The 23,677-nt window shown below is 37.2% G+C and overlaps 1 protein-coding gene and 1 long non-coding RNA gene across 3 annotated transcripts in view; one reads left to right on the plus strand and one right to left on the minus strand.

The window, feature by feature from the left end:
- The window catches only part of LOC113634109, a 53,477-nt gene that overhangs the window by 9,399 nt on the left and 20,401 nt on the right, over nucleotides 1-23,677 (minus strand). Inside the window, exon 3 of one of the 2 annotated variants that reach the window (XR_007144667.1) lies at nucleotides 17,506-19,264. The exons of the other annotated variant lie outside the window; for it this stretch is intronic. This is a non-coding gene — a long non-coding RNA (uncharacterized LOC113634109). Of the gene's footprint in view, nucleotides 1-17,505; nucleotides 19,265-23,677 lie in introns of those variants that run through there. 2 annotated transcript variants of the gene reach the window in all.
- On the plus strand, nucleotides 14,656-17,459 carry LOC113634042 (mRNA decay activator protein ZFP36L1). Its single transcript, XM_027132766.2, has 2 exons — nucleotides 14,656-14,798; nucleotides 15,161-17,459. The coding sequence occupies exons 1-2, from the start codon at nucleotides 14,745-14,747 to the stop codon at nucleotides 16,157-16,159; spliced, it is 1,053 nt and encodes a 350-aa protein (XP_026988567.1). The 5' UTR covers nucleotides 14,656-14,744; the 3' UTR covers nucleotides 16,160-17,459.

The following is a 23,677-nucleotide window of genomic DNA, read 5'->3' on the forward strand; positions in this document are numbered from 1 at the left end:
CAGCTGTCAGGAGGAGCTTTTATCTGTGTTACTGGAAATCAAGTTCATAAATATCATGTGTGCATTCTATGTGCATGTGTACCCATGATCTCTGTTTATATGGATAAATATGAGTAGAGGAAAAATTAACGAATCTTCAAATAACCTTTTTAATGTGATCTAAAGTAACCAAAAACTCATTTAAATACCACAAATGTTTTGAATGTTATTAAACAACAGAAAAGTACCAAACATCAACACTTTAATTTTCACTTTACCCAGGGAAATTAATTAGGTTAGAAAGGTTTTTATAAACTTTTCACCAATGGAAGCACATAATATTGTTATTATATGATCACAGAACACTCTAGCTATGCTTCATGGAGTCTTAAGGTACCTCACTTGATCCTCGGCCCTAGAACTATGACTTAATATTATATATTGAAACATTATTATACTGTATGATGCACTAACATCCCCCATTTCTACAATGAATGTGTCCAAACTGCTGAAATTTATGACATAATCAGACTGTGAAAAATCATTGAAAACATGATTAATATAAAAATTTGCCTGAGGTCCATCTACCCTACTCATATCCAATAAACACAGCATATGGCGAACCAAATGTGTTTGTTTGTTCTCATAGTCTGAAAGCTTGCCATGACTTTCTCCTCGGTGGTTTTGTTGCATGCCATTGCTGAATCTCCATAAAGATCTGCTGATTGAAACAACACATGGCTTCACCAATTTGAAAACTAGCAGATCCATCCGTGAGTCATTAGAGCTCACCCCAGGGCTCAGCCATAACAAGCATACCTTGGGGTTAAATTTTAGAATTCAGCTTGTTTAAAGTTCTCCGGTCAGAAGGCATTAGTCATTTTGGTCGGTTGGGAGAACTTAAAGTTTGACAAAAAATAAATAAATCAATACAAAAAAGACAACGTTATTTTTTTGTGATTTGGGATCAAAAGGCAGTTTTCTAAATAGACAGGATATTTAATCTTTTAGGAATAAAAATGCATTTGCCAACTGAGCAGTGACAGCTGGTGGTGATATTAGATGGAATGACTAAAATCTAATATTTATTATAATCTCAACAATTAAACTATTAGGGTTCAGCATTACATAATATCAGGTCATACCAAATGATGTGGGGGACTACAAGGTGTCCCAAAGGTCCCAACATCCTCCACATGATTGCCATTTCTTTGTAAACACACACATTCATCTCTCCCACTCTTGATAATATAACATCTGGTGCTATGTATGTAAATGCATACCCATCACAACCTTGTGACGTATTTGTTTTTTTCTTTTGTCAAAGGTAAGGTTATCTAAAAAAAAAAAAAGACGATTTTGCTAAAAGCTCTTTGTCAACATTGCTAATAAGAAAATCTTTTTTTCAGATGTGCCCAATGTTTCAGTCAGAAAACTATGAGACAAATAAGAAGCTCCTCCATATTTTTACCATCCAAAATGATCATAGCCCTTCTTTTATTTTTCTCTTCACTCACTAAACCAAATCTTGTAAATTCACAGATCGCAGTTGACCTTAATAATGTTAGCACAAAACAAAAGTACTACAACAGAACGAATACAAACATATACGTCCTTCACATCCAGCATTCTTTCCCTTTCAGTGAAGAGTTATTTTTCAACAAGTGAATTTTATTCATCTGCTCTCTGGGTTCTGCTGCTTTTTATGGCATGTGGTCAAAATATTGCAGATTCTATTGCGAAATAACAGCCACTTCTCCAACAACATCAAAACTATTGATAGAGAACAGGATATTTAATTCAGTGTTGAAGTTAACTTGGCAGCATGCTGGTTGTGGAAGTAAAGCTGCAAAAAAATGTGTACTTCCAAGTACAATCATCTATCATTTTGATGTGGAGCTGCCATATAAAAGTAGTTGATTTTGCCATGGAACATTACTTATCATTGTTATTATCTTATGATATTTGTGCTTGGGTGAAGAAACTGTAGAAATGACTCCAAACCTCATTTATCTCCGATGCGAAAATGCTTAATGTCTCATTGGCCATTCCTAAATATCTCTACATGCATTTGAGTGAATAATGACATTTTAACAAAGTGTCCCAAATGTTGTTATTTATTAAACCCATATAACTCTTTGTCCATGTGACCAAACTGTGGAATTGGAGAAGGGCTTCAGGGTTTAGTGCACCATTTGTGACTATGAGAACATTTGTTGGTCTTTGCCAAGCAAGAAAGAGAAAGCCTTAAACGGACAGTTGAAAAGGAGCTTTTAGTACTCCTTAGTCCAATTTGTGACCTTTTGTGCTTTTCATTTTCCTCTACACATCCTGTCCCTCCATCTAAGCAGGGGGTAGGGGTTGTATTCACTCCACTCCTCATCTCTCCTACTGTTTTCTCTCACTGAACATACATGTTGATTTAGCAGCCTGAAGGAAGTTGTGCCAAGCTCAGGGCTCAGCAGTAGGGACTCCAAGAGAAAATACATATCAGAGGAGATATTTGAAGACAAACATGAGGTCACATCCACAGAGGCAGGCCAAAACCCTAGAGTTGCCATTATTTGTTTTTCCATCTCAAACTCAGCAGTGATCCCAGGTGTTCATACAGTAGACACTTACATAAAGTAAGCAGAAATCAGCACAGTCATTTTTTAACCATAGGTCAAGGTATGCAGTAGGGGTCATGAATATTTTAGTTGGGGCAAAAAAAAATATAGTAAGTGCATAATTATATTTATCAATTTAGTATAAAGAACCCTGATGAATTTGGATTCAGCAGAATTTGGAAACTGGACACTCTTTAGGTTGAGCAAAGCTTGCATAACCTTTCCACCCACCAATCACAAGGCAGATGTCGCTTCTCACTTACGCTCCAGTGGTCTCTTCAAGTGTGGGCAACCAAGCAAGTGAATGCTAACAGAAACTCTGCTTACTCCAGGCCAACTCACACAACCCCATTGTTAATTATTTTCCTAAAACAGCATGCTGCAAGTGTTTAATTTCTTACTTGTCACTGGAGTAAGGGAATACGGAGGCGGTTAATAAGCTGTGCTATTCAATTTCCCAGAACCCTGCTATTAACTGATGCAGGTATTCCTTCAGTATGACAGTTTAAATAATACTTAAGATTGCATGGATTGTCTGCAATACATTATAAAGTAAAGGAAGATAAAGAATAAAAAGTAATTAAAGTTTATAGTGATTAATGTCTGTGTTTTGTTTTAAATGTTAAATGTTTGCTTGGTGTAGTAACACAAGGCTGGGGTTTTTCTAGCCATTTTCTAGAACCACTTATAATATCTAGAGTTGTGGGAAGACTGGAAACTATCCCAGGGGACTTGAGATACAAGGCAGGGGATGCATGGAATGCATAACCTGCTTTTATGCCAGGGGGCACAATTGCACCCACATTCACACATTAATTCAATAGTCCCTCCAAGATTTAACGATTTTGCAATCGCAAACTCTGTGATATTCAGAGGAACTTGCGATTTTTCCAAATGATTTCAGATTTTCCACCATTTGAACCAAGACTTATCATGTGATGTCATCAAAATGTGCATTCAACTAAAGCCCTCTTCAAATAATTACCTAAAATATGAATACATCTTTCCAGGAAAGAATACATCTTTCCAGGAAAGAATCCTGTGCTTGCAAAAAAGAAAATAAATAAATAAATAAATAAATAAATAAATAATAAATGCACAAAAAATACTGCAAGCTGCATTGCAACTTTTGGAAATCAAGTCTGCAACTAATGTGAGCAATTTTGAGATGCCTACAACATACTTGAACTATGGGAGAGCATGGAGTATCCACACACAGGATGAAGGTAGGAATCAGACATTAAAGAGTAAAAGTGTTTTATACTGGTTATTATTTTTTTCTAATGAAACACATCATACGATTTTCGACAAGATACAAACATTAAGCATACAGACATTAAGCTTATGTATCTTTGTCATATCTTTGTCAAGACATTTTTGTTGTGTTCATGTAAACAACACCAGGTGCTTGTTTCATCGTCATTTTAATTAATGACTAAGCCAGTTATGGTGCTTTTATGCAGCTAAGCTTCATTAAACATCCGTTTCTTAAAAAAAAAAAAAAATCTTAGAAGAATTTCCCTGTAACGAGACTGTGAAGTGGAAGATCTGTCAGACCAGTGATGAGTGCAAAGAGAAAAAGAGCAAGCGTAATACAATATAAAGAGATATTTTTTTTTGTCGGAATGTATGGCCTGCGAGGCCCATAACAGCAGCCGTCCATGACCTGAGAAAGGATGAGGAGTTTGCAGGGGGACCAGTAAAAAAAATATGAACACACTGAGGAAGGATCGTTTATCAGCCCAGGACAGCCATCGTTGCACACGCTGTTCAAACCAGATATGCTTCATGAACCACGTACTTGCTGTTATGGCAATCCAGAACACTGAAAAACTGCTGAAAGGCTTTCAGTGACTAGATTGTTACTATACTGGAGAGCCTTCTACACAAACTTCCACATGATCTCTGTAGTTTTCCCATTTCTATCCTATTCTATTGATCATTTACCTCATATAAGTGACGTAAGAGCATGAGCTATTCTGTCTACAGCTTGAATTTTTTTTTATCTTTGCCTAGTAAACAGTTCATATTTGTTTTAGTCACACTACACTTCATGCAGAATATATTTCTTTATTACTTGGACACTTATCTCATTCACAGTGATTGTTTTGCTTCTTTTCTTTTTTCCAAACAGGTTTTTTGTGCAAAAATAGATCAGGCCAGTTTGTTATGTGGCTTCTTTTAGGAAACAGGTTGTGACCATTTGACCATCCGCTCCCTCCTGTTCTGTCTAGACTTCAACAGGAAGTGTATGTGCCAAGAGCAGATGACTGGTGTGAGTAACACAGGAGCACACAGTCGTAACAACACTTTACCAATGATTCAGATTCAAATGCCTTGTGAAATATTAGGAACATAAAGCACAGGACTGAACTTTAAGGGTAACTTCTGTTGCTGTGGAGACATTTCACTGCCAATTTTGGATTAAAGGATAAAATATGTGTAGGCATATTTTTTTTTTATATCTTGGTGAAAACCAAATGTCCCCAAAAGGTTAGGAATATCTGAATGCTGTTATGGTGCCATTTGGCTGATTTTTTGTTATAAATACTGATGTTAATAACTATAAAACTATAAACAAAGCAAGATAAGTGTGTGTGTGTGTGTGTGTGTGTGTGTGTGTGTGTGTGTGTGTGTGTGTGTGTGTGTGTGTGTGTGTGTGTGTGTGTGTGTGTGTGTGTGTGTGTGTGTGTGTGTGTGTGTGTGTGTGTGTGTGTGTGTGTGTGGACTGATGATTACTCAGTCCAAGCCACTACGCTACACCACTTGCATGCCATTTGGTTAAAGCCATAAACAAGAATTCAGGCATTTAACTGCAGTTTAAAACTATTAGATCTTTAAACATTATTAAATGGTTGTTAGTTAACTTTACTCTTAGCTTACTCTCAGGGAATATATTTAAGCAAATGAGTGAGAATAACAAATGGGCAAATTTGTAAATTTTAATGCCACACAAAATTTACGCAATTTATTTAAAAAGTTAACCATGTTGAATAAATAGATTAGAAAACTATGGGACTTTATGCTTAAAACCCATAAGTATAATTCTCAACTTCTCTGTCAAATTCATATAAACAAATAACATTTCTGTCCACACTAAGGGTCAGCTAACATCTATTACCATTATCGCTTCTTGTCTGTTTGAGTTCAAGGGCCAGGGCCCACAGAGCTACCATGGAATTCCTTCACAGATGGGGACTTTTTTAGGAATACCGCACACCCTTCCCCCTGCCCACTTCTCCCCGGAGTCCATTTCAGGATTTTGTGGATCAGTGAGCTAAAGCCTGGGGAAAAGTGAAAAGAAAAAGAAAGGATAATGTGCTGAGAGAAGGAGGGGGATGTCATTGTGTGGAACCTGTGGGATGTGGTAGCTCATTGGTTAAGGTGTTGGGCTACTGATCGGAAGGTCATGGGTTCGAACCCCAGGTCCACCAAGCTGCCACTGCTGGGCCCCTGAGCAAGGCCCTTAACCCTCAGTTGCTCAGTTGTAAGTCACTCTGGATAAGGGGGTCTGCTAAATAATGTAAATAAATAAATAAATAAAACCTTTAGCTTACTAAATAAACGTCTCAGCAGCCAGGATGATTACTCCCCGCTTCTGTGAAACAACAACACGTTACCATATCTAAAATTCCTCTACAGAAATGACTGTAGTCCACCAGCTGTTCCTCAGAGGTGCTGGTCTCATTTTGACCAGATTTCAGTTGTCCTCTTAATATATATATATATATATATATATATATATATATATATATATATATATAGATATATATATATATATAGATATATATATTACACAAATCCTAGAAAATGTTTGGGTTTTTTATCCAGTAGTCAGGTTATTTGTTGCATGTACACATTTATTCTGCTATGCTTTTTATTATTATTATTTTTTTTATTATTATTTTTTTTACATCTGCACATAAAGAAACAGCCTTCACACTCATCAGTATTTGCATCATTGTTTATAATGGACAGAGACTGAGATGCAGGATCAAATGCTAGATCAGCTCATCTCCACCTCAGTGTTTTTCTATTTAGTGTAATTTTATTTTACATTTACATTCAGGGAATCTGACAGACGATCTCTTCCAGATGGATGTATAAAAGTGCTTTAAGTCTCCATCAAAGAATACATGGATATTGATTTGTTAGGTCACAGACTAAGGATACCATGAGTTTAAAACGGTTTCTATTTCATTAGTAATACTTCTATATTTTGCTGTCTTTAATTTTACAGCATATTTACTCGAGTTGCTGTTGTCAGCTTGAATTACTGCTATGGGGGATTTATTACGGTGCATCACATCTCGTCTCATCTTATCTCATCTTTGGATCAAAACTGATGCTTAATTCCATTTAATTTCATTTTATTTAATAGAATTTAACCTGCAAGCCCTAAAACCAATGTAGAAGAATATTTATCTGGATTAATTGCCATGTAAATATTACAAAATGTCCTAGAAAAGGACTGTGGTGCATGTATTCAGAAGGAAATCATATTACTGACTGACTGACTCGTGTACGAATGTAAACATGATAAATCACTAGAGCTCTGTTTTTCCATCATTTCTCATAGATTTCCCATCACCACTAGTACACACTACTCAAATGGGCATACAGCTGTGTTGATGTGCATTACTATGTTGCATATCAGTGTACTTTCTACACATTTCATCACATGTATTTGTGTATTTTTATTTTATCTCATCGCAGATTCCACCATGTGTATTTCTGCATTAGTTTATAGCCTATTATTTTAGTGTATCTATGAACATTTTGTATAGATTTCACAGTATGCAGTTATACAGTGTTTTTCTCCTGTCACGTTGCATTATGCGAGCACTTTACTGCAGTCTAACTTCCCTTGTGCCATGTTTTCTGCACAGCTCAGGAATTTCACTACAGTACGTGTCTCTTAAATGATATACTGCATGTCTCATTTCATGCGAGAAATAAAGCTTAATTAAGCTAATATTTTCTGAATTGTACTAAAAAAAAACATGCAGGGATATCCTCCCAGCTCTTTAAGGTTAATAGCTTTATTTATACAACTTTTAATTGGTCTGAAAGTGTTGATTCGTTTTGTACAACAACAGCTCAGACAGTAGTTTTGTCTAAAATTCAAATCCCAGCTTGTTTAGTAACAGCTAATTTACAAGTACATGAAGATTTCACAGATGTTTCAAATAATTTAGTCTCAAAATTAACGGATTAATCAAAATGTGTGTTTATTTATTTATTTATTTATTTATTTATTTATTTATTTATTTATTTATTCATTCATTCATTCAGTGTAAGTGCTCTGTAACAGTCCAGAAGTGAAGCTGTTTTACCCATGGGACACTTGTGCCATTTGGTTCCATAAGAAGCGTCAGTTTTTTATCTTTAAGTATGACAATTTTTGTAAATTTTTAATGTAATTACCTTCATTATGTAATAAAATTCATCATTATTATTATATAACAGCACTCAGTTCCACGTTTTATTTATATTCTATACAGACCTAAACTCATGTGCTGTTTGTAGTTGTATAAATTTACCCAGATTTAAAGAATTTTGCAATTCTGCCTTCTGATTTTAATGTCAAGTTGCTACTTTTTGCCTTTATGTTTTTATTGCTTGCCGTTTAATATCTTCTATGTTGCACTTTTTTCCTGCAGGCATGTTATTATCCATATACTGTATATGGTGGAATATAATAAAAAACAATGAAATGTAATAAAAACACATAAATGCATGAAATTGGATATAATAAACTTTCACAACTGTGACCCTTAATGCATTCTTTTAAAAGAATCCACCCATGACTCATCTCTCCTCACTCCATTTACACTCCGCCACTGTTATGACAACATTAGTCCAACGCCTGCTAAAACACACACTTTAGAAGACTTAGAAAGGATGTGAGCCCTCCCAGCTACAGTACCCATGACATAACAACAGCGGCCGTTATCTATGCAAACACTTCAGCACTCAGGGCCATTGGTGCGACTTTCACATGGAAATGTGCTAATTGTATCTGAGAGTGTGTGAATGGCCAGCTACTGAGAGAACCCAGGAAATGTGTGTTAATCAGAGCCATCAGGACTAGCAATGCTACACACAATAAAAAGAATGCATGCACATTACATATGTGCATTACAAGGGCCTGAGGCCTGAAGGGCGTTTTGTGCACTATTTATATGCGATTTTCCAAAAGAACTGACATGGATAGGTTTTTCCCCCATTGGGACAAAATATTTCATATAACAGATATAACATGTGATTCATCCAGCCAGTGCAATGGGTGCTTGTTGGTGCAATGGAAGAAAGGGTAGACTTTTAATATATATATATATATATATATATATATATATATATATATATATATATATATATATATATATATATATATATATATATATATAAAAGCATGACATATATTGAAATGCTTTGTATGACTGTGCAAAAACAACAATAGTAGAGAAAATAAAAAAATAAAGGAATAAATATAAGGCACAGGTGTATACAATATAAGAAGAAATATATATATATTAATATATGTCAAAATACATAACAAAGAAGACCAGAAAAATATTATAAATATATATATATATAATATATATATATATATATATATATATAATATATATATATATATATATATATATATATATATATATATATATATATATATATTATAAAGTATAATATCAAATATTAAATATAAAATATTGCTAGAAAAAAATACATCAGAAAGAAAATATAATCAAACATGTAGACCCGGTGCTTGCTTCCCATTTTTATCACCCCTATAGCACGGTTCAGAACAGAGGTATTACTGTATGATGCAGTGACGTGTGAGTACATATATAAATGTTAAATACAGGATAGTGCACGTGTGTGAGGTGCAAATGTCCAGCTATAGTACATATGTGGTTTTTGTGGCAGTCTTGAAAAGCCCAATGAAAATCATTATTATTATTATTATTATTATTATTATTATTATTATTATTATTATTATTATTATTATTATTATTATTATTCTTTTGTTGTTTCTATGATAAAAACTAATTCACAGCAACTTGTGTCCATGTAATAGCCTAGTGGTTAAGATGTTGGACTACGTATCAGACGCTCATGAGTTTGAATCGGAGGTCCACCAATTTGCCACTGCTGGGCCCCTGAGCAAGGCCCTTAACCCTCAGTTGTATAAATTGAATTAAAAAATATTATAAGTCACTCTGTATAAGGGTGTCTGCTAAATACAATAAATGTATGATTTTGGATAAAATTCATGTATTCATGCAATAATTTAAAATCAATAAATCATATGAATAATCTTGTTTTCAAATCTGATATTACGGGATTACTTGGATTGGTGTGTGTGTGTGTGTGTGTGTGTGTGTGTGTGTGTGTGTGTGTGTGTGTGTGTGTGTGTGTGTGTGTGTGTGTGTATAAAGAGACATTTAATTGATATAGATGTGTGTATAAAGCACTCAGAGATTTAGCAAGTTTTCTGTGTGTCTCTGAGAATGGAGCACTTGTGTTTTTACTCTGACATGTTGTCAAAATATGTGTAAACTCTCTTAACACTGTTTCATCATAAATGAGGCTGCTGGTCAGTGTGTGTGTTTGTGTGTTGGTGTGTGTATGTGAGTGAGTGAGTGAGTGAGTGTGGGAACTGGTTTGTAACTTATCCCCAGAACAGAGGGGGCACACACACACAGGCCAATGTCTCTGCAGGCCTTCTGCTCCTCATATTGATTGAGCCATGGGGTGGAGTTTACACATCTGTACCATCCACTGACCCTAAACCCATTCATGCCGCTGAAGCCTCGTCCTGTGCGTCCATGAGGAAATATCCCCCAACCCCCTGCTCTGGCCTTCTCATCCCCCATTCACTCTGTCCAGACGTGTTTATGGCCTGAGCCGGCAGCGCAGGGCTTCTTTGACTCTTCAGCCTGGCATATGGAGGGCCGCAACAAAAGGACTCTTGTGAAGGGGGACACAAAGAAGAGTGATCCATTTCCCACAAGGGGCGGAGCCACATCAGCAATAAAGTATAACTGACATGCTGGGTGGGAGGAGTCATGAGAGGAATTAAAAAAAAAAAAGAGGTGAAGACAGGACATGTCATTCATGCTGCCAGGATTTAGATATTTATGTTTATGTTGAATTGAATGAGTTGATTAGCTTTATCTGTAACTATAAGCAAAATGTATTTAATTTGGCATTACTGTTTTCTTTAGATTGTACTAGCATTAGCGTGTACTAATTTATTACAAATCAATTAAATACAAATTTGTTGTTTTTTTTCTTATCTTAAATGCACACAAACGTGGAAAGTGTACATGGAGGGTATGAGTGAATATGTGCAAAAAGTAAAATAGCTGAAACAACAGGCTTAGAAGCTGTGTTTTTGAATTAGAAATTGTATTTTGTTACAAAGTAAACACAAATAAGATCAACTCATTGGTTTAATATGATTCAAATCAAACACAAATGAAACCCCACAGTTTAAACTTTCAAACACGGCTGTCTTTTTTCATCCTTTTTTTAATTTGTTTAGAAATGTCTTTGATTTATACATCAAATTAAAAACAACAAAAGAATATGCTATGTGGACTATTATCTGTTCTCGATTAAGAACCGTTGAGGTTTTGCAGTCTTAGGCAGAAACATTTAGAATTAAAAGCAGTGAGAAGATAAACAACAATATCTGCCATCAGTCAGACAGAGAACTGGTCCAAGCCTCATATTTACAGTTAAAGCACCCAAACGGCTACAGCGTGTGCACTGATAACCAGACTGTGTTTTTTTTACTTCGGGGTTATGTAAAAGACCCATGAGCAACGGGGTAACAGTCACATTCCTTCCTGTCTGATGAAAAAAAAACTGCCACCAAACAACGTTGGGCAGCTAAAGCTGAGTTTCAGCTTCCGTCTAGTAACCACAGCAGAATAAATTCACACAATATTATTTTGTACATTATTTTGAAGAGCTTAGGCTTATATTATACACGTTTTGCTTTTTACACCGAGAGGATCACAATCTACGATTATATTTATTGTTACATTTTTAGAATCATCAGCTTTTGACTAGTCCCTTTAATCAAATGAGTTTAATCCAAACTTCAGTAACTCAAAACAAAGTAATTGTAAACAAGCAGGCCTGAAAATAATTTTTCCCGTTTACACATTAGGTCATTAGGAAATTTACTTTTTGCACATTCTGAATGAATAATCTATTTATTCTTATTTATATAGACTTAATAAAGTTTATTGCAACTTTATATACCTGTTTATGTCACAAATAAAATCTTGAATCTTGAATATATGGCTCCAAATAGATCAAATATTATGTATATTATTGTACACATGTGAATCCTTGTAAAATAAGTCTATACTCGGAAGTCTATAGAATTTATTTTACACTTAAAGGAGTTCCTATCAAGTTAGAAAACCGCTGAACTAAGTATCTCTAAATGGAATACACTACGTAATCGAAGTGCAGAAACAAAATGGAATGGAATTGAATTGAATCTTTTGAACAATCACTGCAATTGTTAGTGACAGAATAAACTTAGTGAACATGGTAACTCCTATAAAGCATCTATTTGCTTTCTTGACTTTTATTAGCTCAGTGTGCTTCCATTGCCCAGGCTAATCATTAACAATTCTTCTCAATCCTCCTCAGCCTCATTAAAGATTCAGGACCTGGACCCTGTGACTCAGGCTCTCCGGTGTGTCTCACACTTGGTAAGCCATGACATGGCTAGAGAGCAAAACAGCATCCGCATAATGCTATTGTTGGGCGAGCGAGCACCGCGGCTCTCTTCATGTCGCTACAGCCAGAGAAAACCTCCAGGAGGCCTTTGTGCCTTATAATTGTCTCTATCGAAGTATGGACATCCCAGTGTCTCTTTTTTTTCTCAAAACAGTATTGGTGTGCAATCTCATCCATTTTGTTTTTATTTCATGCCTTTTAACACCATGTTTCAAGAGTTTCCATTCAACTCTACAGATAGCAACACCTGCAACCAAATTCCCACCAGAAAACTCCCAGATTCAGCATTTCGTTTAAAATGGAAGGAACTATGCTCAATGAGCAGCTAGCAAAGAAGCAGCTTCTAAAAGTCAGTAGTGCTTTAAACAGCCATCAAGCTCCTATCACTGTTTGCGAGACAATAGTAGTTGCTTGTTTTTGTTCTCTGGCATTCAAATGGATTTTAATCTCCTCTACAGACCCTTTGCTACAAACAAATACAACCCCAGATTCAGTTGCTTGTCTCTCCGGCCAAATTAAACACCCCTGTGGTTTATCTGCCAGAAGTCAACAAGTGTTCCCTTGGATAGTGGACTATTCGTATTGCCGATCTCTCCGATAACTGAACTAGAAGAGGTTTTGACACTACCCTTTGAGATAAGGCCTTATTGTTTTGAAGGGACAGTGTTGCTTATTGACTGGAGTGTCTTGTGCTAATATTTACAGTGTATTTTTTCCCTGGGGACAGTAGTGAGGGAGGTCACATCCTCTGGAAAAACAATGAAAAAGACAAAAGTGACAATATTTCAAATTTAAGAGTCTGGAATCTCTCCGAAGCTGTATTGTGGTTAAATCTAATCTGTTTTTTTTTTTTTTTTTTTACAAAATCTAATTTGTTGAACTGTCTGCATGCATGCTTATTATGAAACTGGTCATTGCTTTAACAGAAAATACAAAAAAAAAACACATAGATCTACCAGTCTTGAAACTGAAAGCAGAGACGTTATGGTGACACTTCAACAACAGGAATGAATAATAAAGTGGTGGTCATGGTGCAACATGCTGTGCATGAAGTGTGCTTGGGTATGAAATATTTTTTATTAGGACAAAGTCGGGGTTATTACGAAGAATCACTTCTCAGATAACTGGACTATATGAAAGAAATTAGATATGCACAAATCATACAGGGATTCCACAAAACACATGATGCGTCTAATGTTTGTGCAGGAATGTGCTTCTTCGATAAGATGAATAAGATGTATTATCTCAAATTCTCACACTATAATATTATGAAAATCTTATTGTATTAATAGGGCTGCACAGTTAATCTTAAAACACAGCTAGGGTTATTTAAAATTCTTTGCTTCTTCAATTAAAATCATCTGTGATTAAAATGAAATGGTCAACATTAGGTAGTGCTTTATTAACTAAAATTAAAACATAAGCTTTTTATTTGTAGGTCTTAGGTGTGACAAATTGTTATTTATTTTAACTGTGTTTGCGTGTAATATTGAAATAAATACTCAATGTGTCTACATTACCATTTAAAGCATATGTCAGACGCCCTTATCCAGAGCGACAGAAGTGCTTAAGTCTCTATCATCAGGTACATTAACTCTGGGCCACTAGGTTACATACCTAATATACCATGAACCTAAAACATCATATATATATATATATATATATATATATATATATATATATATATATATATATATATATATATATATATATATAATCTTTAAAAAAAAGGTTTAATCTACTTTATTTTATTAAAAAAGCTGATTTTTCTGATTATTTTAAACTAAAACTGTTTTGCTCCCAGACACATGAACCGTAGTTGTAACAACCACAGTATTAGCATTTTACTTTATGTAGTCTACTGATTCAATGTTGAAACTACAGGACATTGTAGTTACTCTTTGCTTTATACAGTACTCAATGTCTTTAAAAGAATTGCAGTTAAATTAGACTAGCTAAGTGCAATTTTTGACTCTCCATGCAGTACACATTGGCATACAAAGCTTTTCTACTGACGAAAGCTTCTAAGTGCAGATTATCCTAAGGTGTTGACATGTGAAGAGTGGCTTGTATACAATGCAAATTCAAAAAGATGATATGGTAAATAACCAGAAAGTGGCAAAGACTGTTTTAACTCTTGTGTTTTAATGCAATAAAAGTTACTAAGGCTGAGAGAAATGTGTAAATGGATCTCTCTTAACACTTAAAGGGGCGTGAAATACCATCTTACCAAAATGTGGGTGGAGTTCCAAAGTTTCTGCTTATAAAAGGGGATTCCAACAGATGGGAGGTAGAGCGTAGGAGTGCTTCACACCCCAATCCTCAACCAACTTCACACTTTCTTGGCTACAGTTTCTTAGGCCTACTGTCTAAGGCATCTTTGCAATGCCATCAAATCTCCTCACACCTTTCCTTGAGCTGGATGAGGAATTTTGCAAGGTGAGTTACAAAATTGTTTTAATTCATTTATTTTTGGGTTAAAGCTACTGAAACTTTATGTTTTATGTGGCTAAAGTTCATACCTGTATTTTTAGACTTTCTTTTAATAGTAAAACTTCTCTTGATACAAAAAAACAAAGCCCTTCAGAAAAAAATGTTTCAGAATGAATTTAAAAATTCAAAAGGCATGACTTTATTTATAACTGTGACAACTTGCATTGTTGCCGGATGGTCGGTGTTCCTTACTATTTGGACTGAAATGGAGGAAGTCTGTATTGAGTCTGTACAAGCGTACTTGTAGATCAGTTAACCTTAAGTTATGCTGTTTATTAAAAACCCTAATCTCCTTTTCTATCCCGCAGACTTTTCAAAGTCTTGAAGTACAGGATGGTTCCAGACGCGCCGTCGGTTTCCAGCGCAGACATTCCCTATGTCCCGTCACACTTCCCAACTCCAAATTCAACATCGGTGGAAGTGCCATAGACCCAACAGACGAGCTCTGGTCCCTTGCAAGCATTAGCAGCCAGCCATGGAGCCGAGAGCAGCTTCCGCGCTCTGCCCTACAGCGCATCCCTTTCAGGGCCGACCGCTCCGTGAGCATGATCGAAGGACACGTGAGTGGTGAGTCCACCCTACCGCCTCCCCCCGGCCTGAGTATTTCACCACCGGGCCTGAGCGTCTCTCCGCCATCACCAAGAGCGACGCCGGTGCCTGTCGTGTCTGCGCGCTACAAAACCGAGCTCTGTCGTACATATGAGGAGAGCGGAGCCTGCAAGTACGGCGCCAAGTGCCAGTTTGCGCATGGCGCAGAGGAGCTGCGCGGCCTAAACAGGCACCCCAAGTACAAAACCGAGCCGTGCCGCACATTCCACACCGTGGGCTTTTGTCCGTACGGCGCGCGCTGTCACTTCATCCACAACGCCGACGAGCAGCAGCAATATCATCGGCAGGCCACGAGCACCACCAGGGAGCGCCCGCGCCTGTTGCGCCAGAGCGTCAGCTTCGCTGGCTTTTCTTCCCGAGCCACCGTGGCCGCTTTCCAGGCCTTGCCAGACCCACTCTCGTTCACTAGAGCGTCTTCTGTATCTCCTCCACCGTCATCTTCCTTTTCGTGCAGCCCTGATCTCCCGTCTCCACCGCTGCTGCCAGAGCACGGAGCCTTGAAGCACGGCTTCGGGTTCACAACAGATATCGCGCTCAGCGACCGGATCGCAGCTCTGCAGCGCAGCGCGTCCGCAGACTCGCTCTCTGACCACGACGGCTACTCGAGCTCCGGGAGCCTAAGCGGCTGCGACTCGCCTAGTGTAGATGCAAGCAGACGGCTGCCCATCTTCAGCCGCCTGTCTGTCTCAGACGATTAATGAACGATCTGTGCATATTGCATATTGGCTTTGATTTGTTATAGAATGTTTTTTTTTCTCTCTTTATCTGATGCATCAAAAGTTTACACAGAAATTCCCACAGTATTGAATTAACTCCCATAGCTTCCACTGAAAAGTTTGAAAGGGTCATTTGTGTCCACGTGACCTGATCTATATATACTGTGTTTAAGGTGTTTATCCAACACTGTGGATTTTTTGCTGTGTGCCAATGTATACTGTTGTATACCGGTTGAAACTGTACTAGTTATTTCACTCTAGATTCACACTTTTAGGGTCGCCTAGATGCAAGGAAAAGTTCTGAGAACCTTTTCTGTACCCGTTATGTCCGGAAAGTGTAAAGAATTAAGCAACAGTACAGATGAGCATGTTTCACTACATGCACTTTTCTGTGCTTTAACCAAAGCTGAACAACTTTAGTCTATATTTAGCTGTAGGACGAACCCTAACCTTGAACCCAGACATGTACTGTAAACAAAGTGTAGCCTTTAGTGAAGGCATTTTATAAATTGATTAGTTTTACAAAGTTTTACAAAGTAGTTTGAACAAGTTTCTTATCTAAGATTCTATTTATTGCCCATTTTATTCTTTTGTGATTGCATTTTTATGCATTTTTACACAGTGAACACATCTTTTGAGTTTGCTTTGTTTGAGCTATTTCCCAGCTTTAAGTGAAACCAGCAGTACAGACTCTGAATGTAGAAATCTCAGGATCATAAGTGATAAAACCCCACCACGTTTCTTCTGTGCTCACTGAGATCAGTATTTGGGCTCAATCATTACAAACAAGTGTGTGTGTGTGTGTGTGTGTGTGTGTGTGTGTGTGTGTGTGTGTGTGTGTGTGTGTGTGTGTGTGTGAGTGGCAGTGTGACAATGTATCAGGAAAAAGTGCTACGCCATCTTACATCTCTTGCACTGTCAATCTGTATTATAGCGACAAAAGATATAATGTTCCTTACAACATATAGATGTAGATGAAAAGTGCATTTCCTGACTTTGATTAAAAGCTTACAGTGTAGTAGATCCTTTAAAAAGAAGAAAAACAAGTTGCAAGTTCCTGTCTTAGCTGTTTGTGTAAGCTTTTGCCTTTTGTTAACTTAAACTTATTTATTTTCTTTTTTCTTTTTTCAGTGCAGGAAAAAGACAGAATAATGTGCTATGATTTTGTATTGTGTTGTTTCATATATAATTTAAACGGACCGTTTACATTCCTTGTGGTTGTGATGCCAACGTTATAATATATTGTTGATTGTTTCGAAATAAACTTTCAGAAACTTCAAAATGTCATACTTTTTTTTGCTTTACTCTGAACCATGTCTATATACTGACGCATCAAAAAATTCTAAACAGCATTCGCACATTTATTCCATTGCAGAAGTGAAAACACTCGACAGCTGGACACACACACATGTAACCTTTAAGATGAATGAACAGATGAGAGCTTTTGTGTGTAGTCGGACTCTTTGTTGCAACCCTTTGTGCACAGCAGACTAAGAAACATCCCACTGTCACTTGTCCAAAGACAATCGTTCCTGCCTTTCTTTCTGGTCATGGGGGTCGGACACCGTAAATAAAATCTAGGGCCACTTCTCTCTGCATGGCTCTTTTGTGAGGCAACTTTCTCTTTTTAACCACATCTGTATGCTAATGCAGCGACAGAAGGGAAGGGCAATTTGCAAGTCTATTGGAAGGCTCTGTGTCTTTCAGCAAGATTACCAGCGACAATGCAGTGATACAAGATAAAGAAAAAAGCTTTATATATGGGGGTATAATAGCAAAATCTGAAATAGTTATACTTATATGCTAGTCATTTCTATCAGACTGTGCAACTCACCCATTCACCCACTACGAATTTAGTGCAAAACACATTATTTAGTTTGTAATACACTGTAAATGATTTTTGGTTTTATTGCTGTATAGAACACACACAATACTGCCTTTATATGTATGTTTAGCATATTTCTAAAAGAGTGAAACCTACTTTAATGCCATTTAATATGATATTCTCAAATGCCAAAAAAAAAACATTACTTTTTCATATTATTATCAAATTATGAATTTCTGATGCATTTTGCCATAAAGGTCAACAGACTCAACAGATATAATCATCATAATTTAAACATAATAATGACAGCAAAAGAAGAAGAAGAAGAAGAAGAAGAAGAAGAAGAAGAAGAAGAAGAAGAAGAAGAAGAAGAAGAAACATATAAACAAAACCCCAGTGGAATCAGCAGTGCTGTTTGTCTGGAGTATTTTTCCTCTTCTAACAATCGTATTAAACCTGGTCATTAATGAGTTAATTAAATCAGGTGTATCATAGTAGGAAAACCAGCCATTTTTAATCCATTTTTTTATTCCACTGATAGAATGCAGCTGCTGAAATATACTTCTTATTTACTGTCAATCTAAGGGGTTAAGGTTATTATTTAATATTTGCCTGTTTAATATGGAAATGACTCCAAGTAAGTGGCGTGATGATTGTAGATTGGGTGCAGCCCCTTCAGAACAACCATTAAATGTTGTAAAAGAAAGAAATAAAAATAAAATCATAATGACATGCACCATGCACTCTGTTACACACTTAGTCTATAAGTTCATTTTTGTTAAGAGAGAGCAAAATAAAGTAGTTTACAGTTAATAAGTTAACCACTAGAGGGCATACACATGCACTTTTTAGTATGTACTATAGTAGTTTCCTTACACAGCCACATAAGATATATGTACCATAGTTTCTACACATAGTAGCTTGATGTAAGGTTATTTATCCCTTAATTATAATGCATTTTTAAAGACAGTTGAAGTAGTTCCTGATTAACAGAATTTAATTGTTTTTTTTTTGTTTGTTTTTTTTAAATATGGTAAACAGACACTATGATGTGTGAGGAAATGTGATATTCATTTGTATGCTTCTCATAACTTCATTAATAAGATTCAACACTCTTTTATGACCTTGTGTAAAACAAAAACAAAAAAAAAGTGTACATATCATTTTATCATTAGTGTTTCTCAAGCTTGATTTTCCTCTGTGAGGACTCCATCTGTTTGGAGCATTCAGATGCCAGATTTCTGTGATGAGGATCCAAAAATCTGTTGATGGAAAAGGACATACTCAAGTTCTTGAGAGACCTCTGGTGGCTCAGTTAGATAAGAAACATTGAGCTGAGACATTATACACATCAGTAGCAGTGTTATTAATGAAAGCTAAAGCTAATATATGAAATGAAATCAAGTAAACAAATGGCTTTTATTTAAAGTTTTATTTTTATTACAAGATTATACACACACACACACACACACACACACACACACACACACACACACACACACACACACACACACACACACACACACACAGACATACTCACATTCCTACACACATGTTTTTTTTCTGGAGTAGGATGTAACCAGAGGAAACCCACATATCTCCAACAGGAAACCAGTCTCCAGAGTAACCAAAGGTCAGGATTAAATATCTTACATCCTGGAACTGTGAGAAACCAATTAGAGCTGTCTCCATTGCTCAAGAACTTGTTATGGAGGTATTTGCTAGCAGCTTGCAACTGCTGTCTTTAGGTGCCCTTGGTGTTTTCTAATGCTATCTTCTTTTTATTTTCATCATGCATTGGTGTTATGAGCACTATTTTAAAACACAATTGTGCACTTTGTTTTTAAGGATTATAAATTTTTATCCCACATGCTGGTTACTGCTATTTTAACCTATAGTACATGCTTATTAAATAAACAGTTCTTTATTTTCATCTAGGTATACATGAGCAGGCCTTATCCACAATATCCATGTCATATCTCAATAAAAGCAGGTGAGCATTGTATATATCCCTCCTACTGTTGTTTGTGTTGCATCCCTGTTACTTAACAAAAGCACTACATTAAATAGATGCTGAATACAGATGTGCTGACTTCCTTGTGAAAAATGTTCTAGCAGTGCAGGTAGCACACATTAGCAATATATTTGCTGTTCTGCTTCTAGCATTGGAGCTATCTCTTCAATCTGCAGATTTCACCTATGTAATTGAGCTAATTAACCTATCTTCTGAGTGCTCTCAGGAAGAAGTAGGCTATCAAGAACATGCCCATCATTCTAGTGTGTGCTAAATGTCATTACAGTTACCAGTCCATACCCTGCAGATCAGCTTCTAGTGAGAGTGCTCGGACTGATGACGTCAGCAGCATCAGTAATCCTTGCTGACAAGAAGAGTCATCCGGCAACTCAACCCAAAATACCACATTTCTCAGAAAAGGCAAATCATTAGCCCACTGGAAGTGTAGGATGTTGTTAGCAGACGGCGAAAGTAGAGATTTATTTCCGCTTGAAGAAACACCAGAGATGCTAATCTCACAGGCTGGGGTCTATCTGCTGCTACGTGGCCCCTAGAGGTGGTTGCTTGCTTCTGGTGTAATCTAAACCAGCCAGCTGGAGCTGATAACAGTCCTAACGCCCTTCTTGCATGTTCTCAGATATTGTCTTCTTATGGACTGCATATATTAACCATTAGAGCAACATAAGGGTCAGTGGCTTTCTTTGCTGTACTGCAAATTAAAACTAGATTTGTAAAGTTCGTTGCGACAAATTTTGATGTTGACTTTGACGAGGCAAGTATTCGCAAAGGCTGGTGCTTTTTGGAGGCGAGTAGACATAAGGGTCAGTGTTACTTTTGGAAGCAAGTAGACAGAAAGCTAGGGTGCCAAAACATTTGGAGGTAAGTGGAGACGAGCATGTGATGTCATCAGAATACCTGTGAGGATGTTCCTCTCATTGTTCTGAGTGTTTTGATGTGTCATGTCGTTATGACATGTCCATGTTGATATGACATGTCCATGTTGGAAAAAGTTTTTTGCTTTTGCATATTTTGAGGGCAGGACTGCGGGACAAATGAAAGGCCCATTTAAAACATTGTTCAGAGTATCACAATAAAGGGGCTTTCCGAGTTTGGTGTAGATAGTTCGAAAGCTTGCCGAGTTATAAACCTCCGAAGTTTATAATGGGAGTCTATGGGGAAAAAGGCCACTTGACGACCCGGTACCGGAAGTACCGGTACTCGGATCGTTTAGAAAAGTAATAGCAACAAACTTCAGACAGGGTCTACAACATATCCGGTACAATTTGGTACATGTGACTCAAAAACCCTAGGAGGAGTTACTCTTGATAAATATTCGTCTAAGCTTAAATAGGAAAACAGAATGTTGGCTTCTTCAAAGCCAACATAATAAGACATCAATGTGCCTTATATATGTACTCATGGAAGGTGTGGTGAACAACATTAATGAGACTTCATTGGTTAAGTTTAAACAATTAATACCATAGCCTACTGATCAGAAGGTTTTGCTTTCTCTGTTGAGTATATTATCAAATGTGTTTAAGTGTCTGTTCAACAGTGTACAACGTGCAAGCTCAGTCAACCAGTTAGTCGTGCATCCGCTTTCATTTCCTGCAAAAATGCTGATAGAAGATTATACCAGCCCACACTAATACATGTTTTTTTTCCAGCAGAGGTCACACTTCCCAAACTCCTGTATTTTGTTATGACAGCTGAGTTCTTGCATGTATTGTATAGCCTCCCTAGACAACCAATGCATTTCTTTTCACACATTCATGTGTGGTTTTACATTCACATCTGTAGAGATCGTCAAGAGCACCAAATTTCTGGGTGTTCATCTAGCGGAGAACCTCACCTGGTCACTCAACACCAGCGCCATCACCAAGAAAGCCCAGCAGCGTCTCTACTTCCTCCGAAGGCTGAGAAAGGCACATCTCCCTCCCCCAACCCTGACCATGTTCTACAGAGGGACCATTGAGAGCATCCTGAGCAGCTGCATCACTGTCTGGTTTGGGAACTGTACGATCTCGGATCGCAAAACCCTGCAGCGGATAGTGAGGACAGCGGAGAAGATCATTGGGGTCTCTCTTCCCTCTATCATGGACACTTACACCACACGCTGCGTCCGCAAAGGCAACAGCATTGTCGATGACCCCACACACCCCTCACACACACTCTTCACCCTCCTGCCGTCTGGAAAAAGGTACCGAAGCATTCGGGCCCTCACGACCAGACTGCGTAACAGTTTCTTCCCACAAGCCATCAGACTTCTCAATAACTGAACTGTACTATACTGAGCACAACATACACACACATCATCTGTATGGACTGCATAGACCCTCACAAAACACACACACTGTTTTGCACACTTTTCTGCTGTTTTTGCACATATTGGACAATATCTCAGTCATCTGCTGTTTTTTTGCACAACTCTATATATAATCCAAAGGACCTGCTGCTAAGAACCTGCTGCTGTTCATTCTTTTACTGCACAAAATATTGTTTGAACATTCAGTATTTACACCGGTCGGTCGGCGCTGTTTCTGTTACTGTTTATTGTCTTTTGTGTATTGCATTTTTTGTACTTTTTGTATTGTCTTGTAACTTAATGCCTGCACTGTTTTTTGTCCTGCACTGTCTTTTGTCCTGCACTGTCTTGCTTGTCTTGTCCTGCACTGTTTGCACCAGGTTGCACAGTTGCACTTTATGTGGCTAAGACTACTTACATGTCCTTAGCCCTGTCTTTGTTTTATGTAGCACCTTGATCCTGGAGAAACGTTGTCTCATTTCACTGTGTACTGCAACAGCTATATATGGTTGAAATGACAATAAAAAGCTTCTTGACTTCTTCTTGACTTGACATTTATGGCATTTAGCAGACACCCTTATCCAGAGTGACTTACAACTGAACAACTGAGGGTTAAGGGCCTTGCTCAGGGGCCCAGCAGTGGCAGCTTGGTGGACCTGGGGTTCGAACCCATGACCTTCCAATCAGTAGCCCAACACCTTAACCACTGCGCTACCACATGCCAAAAAAAACATGGTTTTGGGTTCTACATTTAATTGTTATGTATGGACTGTTGCTGTTCTTGGCCTTCTATTATTTTTTATATTTGCCCCAAGGTTTCATTTTAGAAGAAATTATAGACCTTGTGCTTTAGTTGTTATCTCAATCTTTTCTTTGCTTGTCTTGCCAGCCATTTTTGCATGCCTTGCATCATCTTTTTGTGTTGCGTGTCTGTCTTATTTGTACAATTTACATGTATGGAATAAAAACACTGTCAATAATAATCGCACGTAATTCAAAGTAATGCCTGTGAACGTGATGACGTATTTTTGACAGTTGTTTCGCAGACCGTTTTCGTGTGTAAAAAAGAGGTGTGAGACGATGAGTGAGCGCTTGGCTGCTGATCCGCCATTTCGGCGCCAGTGGTTTAGAAGACCGTTTTCGTGTGTGAAAAAGAGGTGTTGTCAAAAAACAAGCGTTGTGTGTGTAAACTGTCATAGTCGTACATTTTGGAGTTGTATTTGAACAAACACACAAAATCTCGTATCTGTAAACTATCGTGGCCGTAGATTTTGGGATCCAACTCCGCAAAATTAAAATTTACACACAAATGCTTTGAATTACGTACGATTATTATTGACAGTGTTTCTATTCCAT

This window comes from Tachysurus fulvidraco, chromosome 13, assembly GCF_022655615.1.
Source record: "Tachysurus fulvidraco isolate hzauxx_2018 chromosome 13, HZAU_PFXX_2.0, whole genome shotgun sequence".
In the NCBI taxonomy this organism is placed as follows: Eukaryota; Metazoa; Chordata; class Actinopteri; order Siluriformes; family Bagridae; genus Tachysurus; species Tachysurus fulvidraco.

Coding starts and splice junctions, on each gene's coding strand:
- LOC113634042 (XM_027132766.2), top strand. CDS start 14,745: ATGCCATCAAATCTCCTCACACCTTTCCTTGAGCTGGATGAGGAATTT. Junction 14,799..15,160: donor TGGATGAGGAATTTTGCAAG/GTGAGTTACAAA, acceptor TCTATCCCGCAG/ACTTTTCAAAGTCTTGAAGT.